The following is an 18,764-nucleotide window of genomic DNA, read 5'->3' as shown; positions in this document are numbered from 1 at the left end:
GAGGACTCTTTAAAGTAGAGACACTACATACTGATATGAAGCTGAACATGAGCAGAAGAGGACTCTTTAAAGTAGAGAGACACTACATACTGATATGAAGCTGAACATGAGCAGAAGAGGACTCTTTAAAGTAGAGACACTACATACTGATATGAAGCTGAACATGAGCAGAAGAGGACTCTTTAAAGTAGAGACACTACATACTGATATGAAGCTGAACATGAGCAGGAGAGGACTCTTTAAAGTAGAGACACTACATACAGATATGAAGCTGAACATGAGCAGAAGAGGACTCTTTAAAGTAGAGACACTACATACTGATATGAAGCTGAACATGAGCAGGAGAGGACTCTTTAAATAACCATACACATGAATTCAGATTGAAACACTGAATTGTTTGTGTTCATACATCCTCCACTGAAGCTGCACTACACAAAAATAAAACAAGGGAGACAAGCAAGCACAACATTCACCCTTAACAAATGCTTTTAAATAACTTCATTCTCTAAAAACAATGACCATTAGCCGAAGAAACAAACTAACCTAAAACAAAGCAGCAGACTTTTTAGCCTGCTATAAACCACAAAAAAACGTCATGGTAGCAATGACAGTTGGCAGCCATATAAAAAGATAAAGCGGGATCAATAACACATCAGAGGGTCGTGTCATGTGGACAGAGCGTGAGGATCCAAGCTGCTGGAATTTCTGACACAACTGACTGCTGCGATGCATCTCACGAGCCAAACCAAACCTCATTTCAAGCTCGGCTTTACTGTTCTCTTATTCTGTGTTGCTCAAACAAACGCAGTATTAAACTGCAGGGGGTTGGATTCCCACTGATGACCACACGATCAAAAATGCCTTGTGGGTATTCTGGTATTACTTCTAAGGGTTGAAAACATCTGCCAAATAGGTTATGTAGTGACAATACATGTTGTTTTGTTTCTGGGTCTTGTGCTGTGTCTCAATTTGGGTATTTCCCATTAGTACACTCCCATGTCGTACACTGTAAACACTTGTGCAATGAGTGCATTTAAACCAGGTCTCACATTGCACAAGGATGCTGGACCCTTACCAGAAGTGACAATCACTGCTGCTAGCTTGCCATCTAGCTAGCAGCAGTTGTTTGCGGTACAACATCATTACAGACTGCTCGATTGACCCTACACAATTAACAGTGGCTACTTCTCGACACCAGTAAAGTAGCACATTACTTAAAAGGTCACCTATTGTGCAAAATCCACTTATTCACGTATTTTCTACATCAACATGTGTCCCCCCTTCTTCATGTCTCTTCTACATCAACATGTGTCCCCTCTTCTTCATGTCTCCTCTACATCAACATGTGTCCCCTCTTCTTCATGTCTCTTCTACATCAACATGTGTCCCCTCTTCTTCATGTCTCTTCTATACATCAACATGTGTCCCCTCTTCTCATGTCTCTTCTACATCACCATGTGTCCCCTCTTCTTCATGTCTCTTCTACATCAACATGTGTCCCCTCTTCTTCATGTCTCTTCTACATCAACATGTGTCCCCTCTTCTCCTCACATGCTGTCCCCTCTTCTCCTGTCTCCTCCATCACCTGTGTCCCTCTTCTTCATGTCTCTCTACATCAACATGTGTCCCCTCTTTTCCATGTCTCTTCTACATCACATGTGTCCCCTCTTCTTCATGTCTCTTCTACATCAACATGTGTCCCCTCTTTTCCATGTCTCCTCTACATCACCATGTGTCCCCTCTTCTTCATGTCTCTTCTACATCAACATGTGTCCCCTCTTTTCCATGTCTCTTCTACATCAACATGTGTCCCCTCTTTTCCATGTCTCTTCTACATCACCATGTGTCCCCTCTTTTCCATGTCTCTTCTACATCAACATGTGTCCCCTCTTTTCCATGTCTCTTCTACATCACCATGTGTCCCCTCTTCTCCATGTCTCTTCTACATCAACATGTGTCCCCTCTTTTCCATGTCTCTTCTACATCAACATGTGTCCCCCTCTTTTCCATGTCTCTTCTACATCACCATGTGTCCCCCTCTTTTCCATGTCTCTTCTACATCAACATGTGTCCCCCTCTTTTCCATGTCTCTTCTACATCAACCATGTGTCCCCTCTTCTCCATGTCCTCTTCTACATCAACATGTGTCCCCTCTTTTCCATGTCTCTTCTACATCAACATGTGTCCCCTCTTCTTCATGTCTCTTCTACATCAACATGTGTCCCCTCTTTTCCATGTCTCTTCTACATCACCATGTGTCCCCTCTTCTTCATGTCTCTTCTACATCAACATGTGTCCCCTCTTTTCATGTCTCTTCTACATCACCATGTGTTCCCCTCTTCTTCATGTCTCTTCTACATCAACATGTGTCCCCTCTTTTCCAGTCTCCTCTACATCAACATGTGTCCCCTCTTCTTCATGTCTCTTCTACATCAACATGTGTCCCCTCTTCTTCATGTCTCTTCTTCATCAACATGTTTCCCCTCTTCTTCATGTCTCTTCGACATCAACATGTGTCCCCTCTTCTTCATGTCTCTTCTACATCAACATGTGTCCTCTCTTCTTCATGTCTCTTCTACATCAACATGTGTCCCCTCTTCTTCATGTCTCTTCTACATCAACATGTGTCCCCTCTTCTTCATGTCTTTTCTACATCAAATAGACTCTGAAAGTTTCAGGAACAAAGATTCTCTCTCTTTTTGTCCTGATCCATTTAAATAAAAACCTGTCTGAAAATGAGCTGATCAGATTTTGGCCACTTTATGATGTCATAACGATGTGTTGTCTTGTGTAACCATTAGCCAATCACCAATCAAGGTAACCCCCCCCTTATCACCTGAATCTCCTCCTAGAGCCAAATCTCCCTCAGAGGGGCGTGGGGAGGGGCTCCTTATTTTCATCTAAAGTCACAGACAGAGAATCAGCACTTTTGAAACAGGGCTGACACAGAGAGGATTATGGGTAATGCTGCAATGATCTGTTTGGAGCCAAACACTTCAGAGACATGTTCGGTATCTATCTGAGAACTATTATATATTGATGAAAAACAGTATAATAGGGGACCTTTAAATGGTGAAAAAACAAAGGTTAAACTTGTATCCGTTTGGAGCTGCGTTAACTTTAGCAACTGCAATCTAGTTGCGTAGCTAATGTTACGAATCAAAGATGGTGATCGCTGAGTGTAAGAAGTGTCCAGCATTTCACACTCAACTTTTTAAAGAGTGCATCATCCAGCATACTCATCATTTATTTTCCATAAAACGCATTGGGACACACTTAAGCACTCAAAACAGCAAATATAAGTAGAGAAGTACGCAATTGAGACACAGCATTGGTCTCATTTTCATAGCTCTGGCCAGCAGTCCCTATAGTCGGCTATAATAACATTTTACTCACTAAACGTAATTGAAGTGATGTGGAGGCAGTGGCAGTTTTACATCAGAGTACAACAGGGCAGGAAAACACAAGCAGTCAGATGATCAGACAAGTGGTAAACAAACCCCCTTTATCTGAACCTTTGTACAGGAGTTACACTGAGAGAGAGTGCACCCGAAATGTCAATAGCAGAGAGAAACTGTGTTTACACTACTTCAGTAAGTACTGTGAGTCATACAGCAAAAGGTAATTGGTGTTTAACAATTTAGGAAATCATTTTAACTACGTCCGTTATGTTTTCGGCTCAGTGTGTCTGTCTGCAGGATGATTGGAAAATCCAAAGGCCCATGTTTTATGAAACTTGCTGGAAAGGTGTTTCTTTGGCAGAATGCAATCAATTTGGGAGCAGATCATAATTAGGGGTGGATGAACAAATTACAATTTCGTCAACATTGCGAGATTTACTCATTTGATTTCATTCAACTCTAAAAACACATTTGGGAACTTGTTCTCCAAATCCTTGTTAGTCTTGCTCACACAGCAAACAAAGGAACCAAACGCAAAACCGCCACATATTTTCTTTGTCTTTAAAAACCCTTAAAACTGCTCTGAATTATTATTTTTTGGCAAAATTGTTTCCACTCATAGACTCAAAGGCCATGAACACAACAAAGTCAAAAAGGACATCTTCACAACTCTAGAAAAGGCTCCATCTTATGAGCATGCCAGTGCCCTTCTAGTTTCTTTGAAATACTCACTTATGCTGCTTCCCCTACAAGACTCCCATCTAAAAATAACCACAAGATCTAAGATAGCTGACATTTAGAGAACAATGTTAGTATGACCTAAAAGAGGAATAGACCTTATTAAACCAAACCCACTTTTAAACCAAAACCCAGATTGTAAAAAAAATTACTAAACTTTTCCCTGATACTCCCATTTTAAGAGGAAACTAAGTGCTGCTGCTGACACACACACACACACACACACACACACACACACACACACACACACACACACACACACACACACCCACACACGACACACACACACACACCACACACACACACACACACACACACACACACACACACACCACACACACACACACACACCACACACACACATCACACACACACACACACACACACACCACACACACACACACACACACACACACACACACACACACACCACACACACACACACACACACCACACACCACACACACACACACCCATACACACACACACCCACACACGATCAGTATTTCCTCAACACTCAAGGCATCATGAAAGCCAGAAAACCAACATCAGATAAATGAGCTTCAAAACGCTATAAATAGTCGACCCTTTGCGTAGCCATGGATTTAATGGACAGTATTTGAAAGCATCACAAGCTCTCTTCCTACAACCTGCACAACAGACAAAACCGTATACTAAAGAACATGAAAAAAGTACGACTGATGTAAGAATAGTGACTTCTGTTCCCCTCCCACTACAGTAGCTGCAGAGCTGGGGTGCAGATAAACAGAGCGGCACTTCAAAGATGTTAACTGACAGAAACGGAAGAAAATCGGTTTCCGTACGAGCCACAGCTCAGGGGTTATCTCAGGGGCTTGGGGTTTGTTATTTCCTGCTAGTGCTCTCAATACATTCTCACTATTTGAAAACACATAAACCTCTATAAATCAATTGGTGCATATTTCATTTCTTGTGCCGGCTCATTTCTGACACGCTTGCCCTGATTAATTCAGTGTAACTACTTTAAGAATCTGGACTGCAAGCTGATTAATTGTTCAAACATTAATAATTCTTAGGATTCAGATTAAGAAATCCTTGATGCTTTGTATGTCATGGGGCTGTGACTCAGGGGGGTGTCTACCAATCAGAGGGTCTGTGGTTTTATCCCAAGGCCCTGACACACAACGTGTTGAAGTGTCCTTGGGTAGGATAATAAAAAGGGTCTCATTATGATAATTTACAGGAATCATATTTCTATGTAGTGTGTGTGGAAGAGAACTTTAGGATTCTAGCCTTTGCAGACCATTTACATGCACAAAAACCTATAGTACACATTATCAGGAAAGGGAAACCACAAAGAGCCTTATAGGCAGGGGTGCACATAACTTTCTCAGTGAGGTACCTAGAGTCAGTGTTTGGGGGGGGGGGGGCTAGTGGAGTACTTCGTGACCACAGAGCGTGAAGGTTGTAATCAGCTGTTTTAGCGCAGTTCTCCAGTGAAGGGGGGGGGGGGGGGGAAGTCTCCCTCCGCAGCCGGTTGGCGTAGTTTTGGCACAATTCCGTTGTACAGACCGACGTTAACAGCAGCCCTGTCTGTGCACACGGAGACCGACTCTGTCGTCCGGTGATCTAACCGCCTTCTGGAAAAGCTTCACAAGTACGTCGGTACGCAAATGCGCTTTGTGACACAAGTGACGGTACGCATTTCAGATTGTTGCCGCGCATGCGTACCTGCGTACCAGTTATGTGCACCCCTGCTTATAGGGCCCCTTTAACTTCAAGAATTGCTCCCATAGGGATGTCTACGGTATTTAAGTGTATGCAAGTCACTTTGGACAAAGCGTCAGTTAAATGCCATGTAACTGCCATATTAGTAAACTAAGGATTAGTGATAAATATCAACGTATTGCCAAAACTTACTGTGACTGATGGCCCAGAAAACCCTTCTGTTAGATGCATGATCTGAATGATAATAAAGGATACACTTTGATGGCTCCTGACTTTGTCCCGATGGCCATAAGTTCCAGTTTGGGGTCAAAGGCCAAAGCACTGGGCTGGTGAGGAAACCCATGCTCCACAGTCTACAAGAAAAAGAGTGGGAAAAACAAACGGACGTTAACAGAGATGACACAAGACAATAAAAATGCTCAGATGTATTTAACACCCTTTCTGAGTGCATGCTGTCCGTCTGTAGAGTCGGTGAGGCGTCTGAAAGGGAGGACTCCCTTCATAAAGTTAGAGGGAAGCGCTGAGGGCGACAGCATTTTATTTGATACTTTGTAATATGGGATTAACATAAATTCAGTTTTTCCTTTGGCCTGGAGACGGCAGGACAGCTGGGAAATCATTCAGATCATCAGAGGAAGAGCAGCAGCACTTTGTAGACGACAGAGGTACCCTAACACACTTTAAAAGAGGTTGAGGGGGTCTTTAAAGTTTTGTAGCCGAGGACCCCTGTGTCCGAGAAATATGGAAATTAGGTATTTAGCTTGGAACTCAGAGATGAGGTAAAACATTAACTCTTTGTTTCTTTAGAGTGCCGGTCTGATTAAACACACACACACACACACACACATACACACACACATCAAAGTAACACTCCTGTTGAGAGACCACCACTGATAGTGGTGGCAGCTGGTGCCAAACCTTTAGTGTGTGTGTGTGTGTGTGTGTGTGTGTGTGTGTGTGTGTGTGTGTGTGTGTGTGTGTGTTGTCACAGCGCAACAAACGGTTCAAGGACTTGACACACAATGCACCATTCAGTCAACTTCCATACTCTGTTTAAAACACAACTGTAAAACTCTGTCAAATGTATAATGGGCACTGACATTCCAACTAATATTGGAAATGAGTGAGACACACTGTGAGAGTGAGACACACTGTGAGAGTGAGACACATTGTGAGTGAGACACACTGTGAGTGAGACACACTGTGAGAGTGAGACACACTGTGAGAGTGAGACACATTGTGAGTGAGACACACTGTGAGTGAGACACACTGTGTGAGTGAGACACACTGTGAGAGTGAGACACACTGTGAGAGTGAGACACACTGAGAGTGAGACACCTGTGTGGAGTGTAAGACACACTGTGAGAGTGAGACACAACTTGAGTGAGTGAGACACACTGGTGTGAGTGGAGACAGACTTTGTGAGTGAGAAACACTGTGAGTGAGGACACACTAGAGGGAGACACCCTGTGTGATGAGACACACTGTGTGAGTGAGACACACTGTGTGAGTGAGACACTGTGAGTGAGACACACTGAGAGTGAGACACACTGTGTGAGTGAGACACACTGAGAGTGAGACACACTGTGTGAGTGAGACACACTGTGTGAGTGAGACACACTGTGTGAGTGAGACAGACTTTGTGAGTGAGACACACTGTGAGTGAGACACACTGAGAGTGAGACACACTGTGTGAGTGAGACACACTGTGAGAGTGAGACACACTGAGTGAGTGAGACACACTGTGTGAGTGAGACAGACTTTGTGAGTGAGACACACTGTGAGTGAGACACATTGAGAGTGAGACACACTGTGAGACACACTGAGAGTGAGACACACTGTGTGAGTGAGACACATAGAGAGTGAGACACACTGTGTGAGTGAGACACATAGAGAGTGAGACACACTGTGAGAGTGAGACACATAGTGAGTGAGACACACTGAGAGTGAGACACATAGAGAGTGAGACACTGTGTGAGTGAGACACATAGAGAGTGAGACACTGTGTGAGTGAGACACATAGAGAGTGAGACACACTGTGTGAGTGAGACACATAGAGAGTGAGACACACTGAGAGTGAGACACACTGTGTGAGTGAGACAGACTTTGTGAGTGAGACACACTGTGTGAGTGAGACACATTGAGAGTGAGACACACTGTGAGACACACTGAGAGTGAGACACACTGTGTGAGTGAGACACATAGAGAGTGAGACACACTGTGTGAGTGAGACACATAGAGAGTGAGACACACTGTGAGAGTGAGACACATAGTGAGTGAGACACACTGAGAGTGAGACACATTGTGAGTGAGACACACTGTGAGAGTGAGACACACTGTGTGAGTGAGACACACTGTGTGAGTGAGACACACTGTGAGAGTGAGACACACTGTGTGAGTGAGACACTGTGAGAGTGAGACACACTGTGAGAGTGAGACACATAGTGAGTGAGACACATTGTGAGTGAGACACTGTGAGAGTGAGACACATAGTGAGTGAGACACATAGTGAGTGAGACACTGTGAGAGTGAGACACATAGTGAGTGAGACACACTTTGCAGACAGACAGCGACCTCACCTAACCCGAGTTCAAGGCCACCGCAGGGCTCACCCCGGAGGTGGGAGATAACACAACAGAACTTTTCACGTATACCAAGTATCCGTACCTTATACTCATTATATTCCAAATCAGGCATTTTGATGCCGTTTTAATGTTGAATGTATTCATTGGAGAATATTGATTATATATGCACCTTCCCAACAAAGAGCCATTTCAACCTTAATACACGGCAAAAGGACAGAATGGATGTTGCTGTTATTCCTAATGTTTCCAGTTCTAATGCTGACATTAAAAACTGATATGCACATTGATTTGTTATTTTAGATATATTGCCTTTTATTTTACTTTCATTTGGAATAGATTAAAGTAAATAGTCTTCAAGTTGGATCGATATGACGAGATCTTCTGTAAGCGTTGGACTAATAAACAGAAACAGCCTCTTGTTGAAACAAGGCGTGAAGTAATGTCTTTCAGATACTTTGAGTACATTTCCTTTTACCTGAGCAAGAACGTGTGTTTTTGTCACCTTTGCGTGTTGCACGGTTGTGTAGATCCTGTGGTAACGCACACCATCATGAACAAAAACATGACCGTCTGCAGCTCAGATTTAAAATGCACAACCATCAACACAATCCATTGACTGTAACCTACATTTAAACTCACACCAGTGTAGCAACAGTGATACAGTTGACTGCATTTTGCTCACAGAAAGGTGAACTGGTGAATAGTTGCGAGTGAGGAAGAAGTAAAGCCTGCTAATTTAAACTCAAGCTTCAGGAAGCTGAAGTTTACTGTACACAAGCTGGTTTCTATCCATATGGATGTGATGTCAGGGAGGGGAGCATTACATCTGACACACATGGTTTCACCCACAGACCCTAACACACTGAAACAAGAAGAGCTCTCAGCACCAGGAAGATACACTCCTGTAAGCTTTGCAGAAACCATCAGCACACTGACAGTCATATACAAACATGTCTCACACACACACACACACACACACACACACACAACTCAAACTGCTGCAACACAACTGAAGTCGTGTTAATGTGAAGCCTGATGATCCCTGTCAGCAGGGGCGTCACTTTGGGTTGAGAAATAGTGGGGTGTCAGAAGATTTTCAAATGGTCTTCAACAAATACAATGTATACGCAATGCAATGAATGGATCAGTTTGAAATTAGAGTCAATAATTATCAAGAAAACTAGTCATGATTTCTTGAAGATACTGATCAGTGCATGCATGTTTTTGATCATTGTTTAATAGGCTAGCTGCAAATGACACTGCACAGTGGTGTATTCTATATCTACACTGCCTTCCATGTGTTCTTATGGTGCAAATAACCTTTATAGAAGCGTCATCTCTTGGTGCAAGCCATTATCGAAACAGATTTAACAAATTGTGCTTTGAAATAGCAATAGGAACAAAAACAGCCATTTCAAAAAGTGGTGGAGACATGTCTTCACTATAAATGACACCTATGGCTGTCAGTGTGTGTGGTTGTTAATTACAGTCATGCTAGGGTCTGCAGAGATAAGTTTCTTGGTGCTGCTCACTTTGAACGCGGGCCTCGCTTGGGTGAAAGCCAATTAACACGCTGTGAAAACAACTGAACCCCACAAACACACACAAGCGCGCACACACACACACAAGCGCGCGCGCACACACACACACAATCAACAAAGCAACTCCAGCCTGCACTAAATAGCTGTTTTCTGCTCAAGCTGCAACCAGACAGAGACAGAGGAGCAAATGCTGCACAGTGCTCCAGTTAGAAAACCAATCCCGTTTTGAGATAATAGTTTTGGGGAGCAGCAGAGGAGGAGAGGAGGAAACCCTCTCTCCGTCTCTCTCTGTCTCTACCTCCCTCTCTCTCTCTCTCTCTCTCTCTCTCTCCACCGTCCCGTTACTTTACCTTGTTGAAGGCGAACAGCTCCTGTTTAATCTTCTCTCTCTGCGGGTCAGTGCCCTGCCGACGGAACCGAAACTTCATCATCTTGAAGCCGGAACTGCAAACACGGAGGTAACAAACCCGGTGTTCAGGAGAGGCGGTGCTAAGCTAACCGACTAGCCCCATGCAGCAGGCTGAAAGCGAGGCTGCTTCTGCTGCTGCTGCGGCTCTCTCTCCTCCCTCCTCGCTCTCTCTCTCTCTCTCTCTCTCTTACCACAGCCCCCTCCTCTTCCCGGTTCACACGGACCCCGTTGTTGTTAACCAATGAGGGTGAAGAAATCTGCGAGCAATTTACTCAAAAACCGCCCACAGAGACAGGAGCTGCAGAGAGGGAGTGCTCGGTTTGGAACACGGAGCGCACCGGATACACGTTCTATTTACAACTGTCAATATGATGCGTTAAACGGGGAGAGCGTTACGTAAAATGAAGCTAACACACAGTAAAAAGCTAGTTTCAGTCAGGTTTCCGTTAGAAGAGACAAGTTCTGTTTACCCAATTATATTTTACGACTTTATCAAAAGGATTATTTATGGTTTATATAATACAGCTTTATTTGAAAAGCTCTTTAAAACCTCCAGACCTGTGCAGAGAAATACAAAAATAATAAAATACAAAAATCACAGCTCAGCTCACCAACCATAACATTTGTAAAACTACAAATAAAGTGGAGAACATTGAAATAAAGAATACAAATCGTTAAAGTCATATAGTAAAAATAATAAACCATTTGAAAGCAATTATAGCAACTAATTCGAATTTTTGGTTAACAATAATCGTATTATTGATAGATTTTATATATAAAAATCAAATTATATGAAAGAAAAGTTGTGTGTGTTTCATAAAGAGTTTTCTTCCTTTATAACAGCCCTCAAGTTAATAAAGAAATATAACACATTGTTTATGCTACAAACTTTAATGTACAACATTATTCATAAGCGTTCGTTATGTACAACAGCTATTTACAAGACATATATACATTGTATACATCATCTAATTAAATAGTGCAAAGAATTCAGCGATGTGGCTTTTAACTGTGTGCCAAAATATGTCTTTCTCTTGATTTCATGAGGGAAGAACATTGTATGTGGGGCTGCCTTCTCTTGCTTGCCATTTAGAATGCATCATTATAAAAAATAAAATCTTCTTGATGAATAAATAGGAAAGGTTATACGTAGGTTTGCTACACACTTCAGTTTCTTTGTAGAGAGCCAACCCAGGTGTTCCTACCCTTTATGCAAATCTCTTTTAAAGCAGCCATGGCAGACAACATTTTAAACAGTTTTGGCTAAAAGTGTCAAACATTCTTGATTTAGGTCTGAAAGGATATTAATTCTTTATCGCATGGATGCATTAAACTCAGTTGTATTTGTGTTTAATGTGCAGGTCTGTACGGACATATATTTTATAATTGATGTAATTGCTGTGGGTGTGATCATTTAAATCTTATTTTAAAGCAAAATACCCCAAATTCCCTTGATCCAGCTTCTCAAATAAGAATATTTAAAAAGCCATTTGAACATAAAAACTTTGGCTTTGGGAAATTCAGATTTTGAATGTTTTGATTTTCTGTGATATTGTACAGATTAATGTAGATGAAAATCTTTGGTTGAAGCATCGACGCCATTCGTTAATCTCACGACAGAAACATTACGTCATCATAACAAAATATTATTATTTTTAAAATAGAGGTAGATTGAGGTGGGATTTCTATAAGATTGTGTGCATGTGTGTGGTGCGTGTGCGTGCGTGCGTGTGTGTGTGTCTCTCTCTAGGTCGTCCTCAGGCGAGCCCTCCATCGTCGCTTCCAGTCATCCCGGTTCTCCGTATAGGATCGGTAGCACTTGGTCTTGCCGGGACTTGAACTGGTGACCTTCCAGTTGCCAAGCCAACTCCCTATCGACTTCGCCACCACCGTGCGTGCGTGCGTGCGTGCGTGCGTGCGTGCGTGTGTGTCACAGCAGGGTGATTTCACTTGGTGGCAAAGTGAGTCTCTTTTCTCTGACTGATAACATGTTCTCCATGTGCATGGCGATGACTCGGCACAGCTCCAAGCCCTGAAAAAACACACACACACACACACGCACGCACGCACGCACGCACACACACACACACACACACACCACACACACACACAGACACACACACACACACACACACACAGACACACACACACACACACAGAAAAAACAAAGTATTTAAGGTGAGTGAAATGCTTAAAAACCATTGCATATACAAATTAGAACAGCGGCTCTTCGACTCCCTCTGTGTCTGTGTCTCACAAATATATATTTGGTCACACACATACACACACACACACACACACACACCTGCTCCAGCTGCAGTTGTGTGATTCGCTGGTTGAGCAGGTCTCCTATCATGATCTCCACGTACGGATAGCTGGAGCCTGAAGTTGGTCTCTGAGTGCGAGTGGACTGGACTTCCTTCAGAGGGAAACGCACCATGGCCTCCTAATTACATACAGATAAATAAAACCAAATAAATGTTAGAGTACACACACTACCAGTTAATAAACCTTTACACACATAAACAGACAGCTATGCACAGGTATTTAAAGTCAAAACACATAGAATACAATATTTACTATAATAAGCAGAAGTGAACACAATAACCAACAGGGGGAGCCAAGGCTTTGTTTTAAAGGGTTATGGTTTAAATAGTGTAAATAATACGATGTCGAAAAAGGGCTTCTGTGTCTGCTTCAAATTCCTTCCGTTACACACACTCCGTTGCTAGCATATTTTTCCAGCTGTTCCTGGAATGTGAAGCATGCAACATTACACAAGCTGGATCCTTGTGTTTGAGTGGATGTTTAAAGTGTGATGGTGACATACATGAGTGTCCTTGTTGAGAAAGTGCAGCCCGTTCAGATTTACGGCCAGGATGCACGGCGCGCTGATGGAGGCGGAGCTACAGCTCTGGATGTAGAAGAAGGAGGAGCCGAACATGGGGAAGGCACTCACCAGACCTGGGCAGAAAAAAGAACAGGGTATTATTTTAATATGGCAGCATTACTATCCAAAGCAACTAACTTACTGCACTGTTAATAATGAAAAACATCATCTAGAATTCAAATGCGTGTCTTTTTTTCTTCTTGTTTCAACAGTTACTTTATCGCCTTATTTTAAATGGTTGTATTATTATTTTTATTATATTTTATCTTAATGTTTTACCTTGTGTGAATCGTGTTTTTCACTCTGACCCTATTGCTGCTATAAACGCCTGAATTTCCCCACAGGGATAAATAAAGTTCCATCTTATCTTAACTTATCTTTTTGTCTGTCAGATGTTTCTAAATATCTTCTTACCAGATTTGATTAGTTGTGTGGAATTGATGAACAATCAAAATCAGATATATAACATAAGTGTCCATGGAACACACTTTCCAAGATATACAAAAGCACATAGCGGTGGTCTTACCGAGGAACTGTGCTCGAGCCTGGTTTGGGTTTAAGGGCTGCACCTGCTGCATGTGCTGAGTCGTCATGTTCAGCCAGTGCTGGGAGCCCTGTTTGCTGTAGAACTGTGGAGGGACACACTCCTGCACGTCACGCCTTAAAACACACACACACAAACACACCAGTCATAACTCAGAGGCAGTGGTAAAGATTGTATTTAAAACATTTGTGAAAGTGTTAGCGTAAATAGGTTCAGGATCGTCAAACTGAATGGAAACCTCACTGCACTGATAGTGAAGGGGGGAAATAATTGTGTGTGTGTCTTTAGTGTATTCACAAGGTGGGCAGGTAGACAGTGTCCTTGGCACGGTGCTGGAGAGCAGCCAGTCTGGCGATCTGCTGCAGATGCTGGTCGCTCGCCTTCGCCTGAGGAACCACGCTCAGCAACGCCTTCAAATAGTCTGGCAACACCTTGGAGAAAGACACAGAGAGTTACATTTTGTAAAGGTTCCTGCTTGTTTTGAAATCCTGATACATCTTCCTTGTCTGACTGAACTGGGCTGCAGTCGAATAGTCCATTAGCTTAGGAACCTTCCTAACGGAGTGAAATGACCCAGAAGTCCCTCAGTGGCAGCCATGATAAGTGCCGTTTGAATTCTCTAGATGATAGGAAAGGAGGTTTCAAACTTCCTTTATAACCTCCTTTAGCTTAGGAACCACTGGACCTCCCTTTAGGAAAGGAGAGGAGAAAATGCTGCCCCACAATGCCTTGCAGCCGCAGCATTTACCGTCACTCAACAGTCGGCCGTTCACGGACACAATCGATTATGACGGAGAAATGATATCATGAAAGTTACGGTGCTTATTACGCATTTTAAAACGTATGTGGTAAGTTGCCAACGTGCTTTGTTCTGAACGTTCATCAGTATTATAATCAAAGAGAAATATGAACGTTAGTTTTTACTGAAATGATCAAATAAAGTCAACATTTCACTGAGCTGTGTGGGGTTGTTCAAATTTTAAAAGATGTTTGAATGGTGATATACACAGTGATAGATGTTAAGGACTAACGTTTATAATAAATACATCTGTATTGATTTTAAGATATTTTAATAGTTCATACAATCATACGTATTGGGATCATTTGTATTAATGTGGACCGGAGGGAGAGGGTGACGAGCAGAAGTTTCACTTTCCTTTTTTATTTCAATTCCAACTTTGGTCATGAAGAATATGTTTCTCTGTTGTCCACGTTCATAAAGCAACAGCATCAGAGCACGGTGCAGAGTCTCTAGATGAGTTTACAGTAGTCCCTCGTTCTTATTAAACATCCATGTTGTAGTCCGCTGTATAGAAAACTGTAGTTTCCATGGTTACCCCACAGCAGCAGACGCACACAATGACGTCCGCTGGCGCATCATAAACACGTCAGATAGTGAAAGTGCAGTCGGATTCTCTAAAGCACCGCAGTCTCTTCTCCTAAATCCTTTTGTATTCTCCTATCCACTATCCCTTAACCCCGCGACGTTTCACTCAGAGGTTAAGGAATAGACGATAGGGTTAGAATTTAGGAGCTGATTTTTTGATTATCCGACCGCAACCCCGGTTTAAGTGAGTCTGCTGTCACACAAATTGGAAAGCTAAATGATGTTAGCTGATTGTAAGGCAATCCACACAGAGCTGAGGCTCTTGTAATTCCCTTGGTTTATTGGGAGAACATGGGGAAGAAATGAGAAAATGGCGACAATAGGCGTGATATCTACTATATCGCAATGTGATACTGTGAATCATTGTTAAACCATAGAAGAAAGTGAGCCAAACGGCATATTAGGGATATTTTAGTTAACAAAAGAAAAGTTGAATAAATCACGGAGCAGAGGCAGGTGGGTGATATTATGAGAAGATAGTAGATAAGTAGATGAAATGCAGGAATAAGGGGTCATCTTTGCTTCCCTTTGAAAGGTTTGATCAACCATGTCACAACACATACTTGCTGTGTATTGCTTTTTCTCTTAAACTTACAAATATAATCTCAGTAAATATCAAAATGTGCTGTTGTTAATGTAACCCTAATACACCCTCGTACAGAACCCTGTAACCTCTCATACAGTGGACCTCTACCTGGTTATAGTGCATGGTGACGTAGAGTTCGTTGTCCAGTTTGAGAGCCATGCTCCATATGACTCTCCTGAACCACAGACTGTAGCTGGCGTCCACCGGCTCGGCCTCTGTGGCGATGTCCAGGATGTACTCACGCTTGTTCAGGGGGCGCACATTCTGACCTACAGACACAAGTTATTATCCCTTTGTCTACAGTGCAATCCTTTAAATAGCGATGGTTTGCATTGGAGGCCTTCCTTATTGCATCCAGACCATTGTTACCTTTGTGTGTGACCAAAAAGACGGCGTATTCATCCAGAGCCTCCACCCTGTGCAGTCCCATCTCATAGCAAAGCTCCTCGATGACATCCAAAGCAACCTGAAGTAACAAAATAATTCAGTAATGCAGTTGTCATGTTGACGCACAAATTCAGCATCTTGGTTTTTGTTATGTTACTGTCTGGCCTGTGTGTGTGTGTGTGTGTGTGTGTGTGTGTGTGTGTGTGTGTGTGTGTGTGTGTGTGTGTGTGTGTGTGTGTGTGTGTGTGTGTGTGTGTGTGTGTGTGTGTGTGTGTGTGTGTGTGTGTGCCACTCACAGAGCACGTCTTGATTTTCACGTGTCTTTCTATCCCGCCCGGCAGCAGGAACAGCTGTCTCTTGGAGCTCCGCCCAGCCTGCACACAAACAACCAATCAGAGAGGAGAACAAAACTTGAGTTTGGTACCCTTTTAACTTCTTTCAAGCCACATGAAGTACAGTAAGAAGACTGCATAGCTGAATTAGAGACTAACCAGCATAGCTTTGAGTTCCATGCTGTTGGGATACTGTATACGTCCGCCATATTGAAAGGTCCTCCTCAGATTCTGCTCACATGCCTTGGCAATGCCTGGGTCAAAAAAAGGTAACAGATTGATGGATAACCAAGGATATACCTTCAGAACGGTATGGGTTTATGATGTTTGATGTATTAGTGGATTATCTACCTTGATACTGCATCCCTGGACTCTCACAGGCGTCCTGAAGGAACTTCAACATAAACGGCTTCATGACGTCAGAGCAGCGATAGAAAGCTGTCAGGATGTACAGCAGCCGCCATCCTCTCTGACAACTGTCCCTGCACAACATATACACACCACTACAAATTGAAGCACTACTGTGATCAAGCCATCAGGCCGCACGTGATGTAAAATGAAGAGAAAGTCTTACGGTTTGGAGCTGGTGTTGGCGGTCACTTGCTTCATCACCTGGCAGTAAGACTCATCCTTGATCAGGCCATGGTCAGCACTTAACTGGATATATGAGCACATTCATGAAGAAAATAATGTTGATCTTTAATTTCACTTAAATGCATCACATGTAAGTCAAAGTATTTATTTAGTTAATAAGCCATTCAACGTTCTGTGTGTGTGTGTGTGTGTGTGTGTGTGTGTGTGTGTGTGTGTGTGTGTGTGTGTGTGTGTGTGTGTGTGTGTGTGTGTGTGTGTGTGTGTGGTGTGTGTGTGTGTGTGTGTGTGTGTACCTTCAGTACGGAGGTGACCAGGTCCTGTTCAGTCTGACCCTTCAGGGGGAAGTCTCCCATGAACTTCATTATAGCTGGAAAACAATCAACACGGAAATTAAATATTTTAGGAAACAGACATTTCTTTTTTCTTGTCCCTCTGTCCGTTTCAATTGGATCTTTAATTTTCCTCTATGACAGCAACCTATTAATATCTACCTTCTACTTCCTATATACATTATGTATGTGTCCTCTCACCTATGAAGATGTCCACAGCCACTCTGTTCATCCCACTGTCGGAGAAGTCAATCAGAGACTCCTGGATTGGAGACTGCAGAGACAGACACAAAGCAAGGAACAAAACAACACAATATTTTTGAAAAGATAGAATATGAGAGAATCATATTTTTGAATGATTGTGCTTTGAAGCAAACTCAGCTGCTTTACCTTGGAGAATTTGACCATGTCATGAGGATCCCTGCCCTCCTTCCCCTTTTTGGCTTTCTGTTCACTGTGGGCAAAATATAGTCAGGAGTTATGAACTTTATGTGTTTTCATGTCCGTTAAAAGGTCATTAATCACATCTTAATTCAGTCCCATCATTTAATTAATTTGAGTAGTTAACATCTAGTTATTTAACAGCATCAGGCACTGGGTAATGTGGGTATTTATTGTTAGACAGCTGGAAGATGGATGGACTGATGGGAAACAAATAATCTTTTATTACCAAGGCAGGAGACGGGGTAGAAGCCATTGTTCTTTGTATTGTGTAAGAAAATAAACTGAAAAACTGAAATTCTTGACAGGAAAATTGACTTTATAACCGTGTAAGATACCCGGTGCCTCTGCGGCAGTTTCATTTTGAGTTTTTGTTTTGAGAAAAAACAGCCGCTACAGTGTGTGTCTGACCTCTTGTTCCTCTGCGCCTCTCTGAAGTACTTCTTGGCAAACTCAGCCATCTGGTGCTGGCCGCCCTGCAGAGGCAGATCGTCCAGCTCCGCGCTCAGACCGTCCCCATACATCTCATTTACTACCTGATATACACACACACACACACACACACACACACACACACACACACACACACACACACACACAAATATGAAGCTAATCAATAGCGTTTAAAGGAACACTAAACATGTCATTATATCGAAGATATCTCCATTTCTGCTTAACAAAGCATTTCAACATATACTGTCCAAACAGCAGCTGGCATCGCAATATACTATATAGGGGTTTTGTTCATGCTGAAATCTGAGACTTATTCCCACTCCAAACCTGTAATTCGTACTTATTAACTCTTAAATGGGCAATCACGTTAAATGTTATACGTTATGTTAAATGAATCAATTGGTATTCTCTACCTTACACTGTTATCACACCCATATGTT

General features: G+C 42.6%; 1 protein-coding gene across 1 annotated transcript; it reads right to left on the bottom strand.

The window, feature by feature from the left end:
• Window positions 1-11,269: 11,269 nt before the first annotated feature.
• Window positions 11,270-18,407, bottom strand: LOC117532904 (unconventional myosin-XV-like; the record flags this gene model as incomplete). The annotated part of the gene is given in 15 exon segments (XM_034196501.1): window positions 11,270-12,413; window positions 12,687-12,827; window positions 13,212-13,345; window positions 13,798-13,931; window positions 14,113-14,246; window positions 15,897-16,057; window positions 16,158-16,254; window positions 16,472-16,549; window positions 16,667-16,761; window positions 16,859-16,989; window positions 17,082-17,164; window positions 17,395-17,468; window positions 17,632-17,704; window positions 17,821-17,884; window positions 18,283-18,407. Coding segments are annotated over 15 exon segments (1,626 nt in total), but the record flags the coding sequence as incomplete, so codon positions are not given.
• Window positions 18,408-18,764: the final 357 nt, after the last annotated feature.

The sequence above is a fragment of the Gymnodraco acuticeps genome, unplaced genomic scaffold (genome assembly GCF_902827175.1).
Source record: "Gymnodraco acuticeps unplaced genomic scaffold, fGymAcu1.1, whole genome shotgun sequence".
In the NCBI taxonomy this organism is placed as follows: domain Eukaryota; kingdom Metazoa; phylum Chordata; class Actinopteri; order Perciformes; family Bathydraconidae; genus Gymnodraco; species Gymnodraco acuticeps.
The sequence above is the reverse complement of the archived record's forward strand: the minus strand, read 5'-3'. Positions and strand labels throughout refer to the sequence as shown.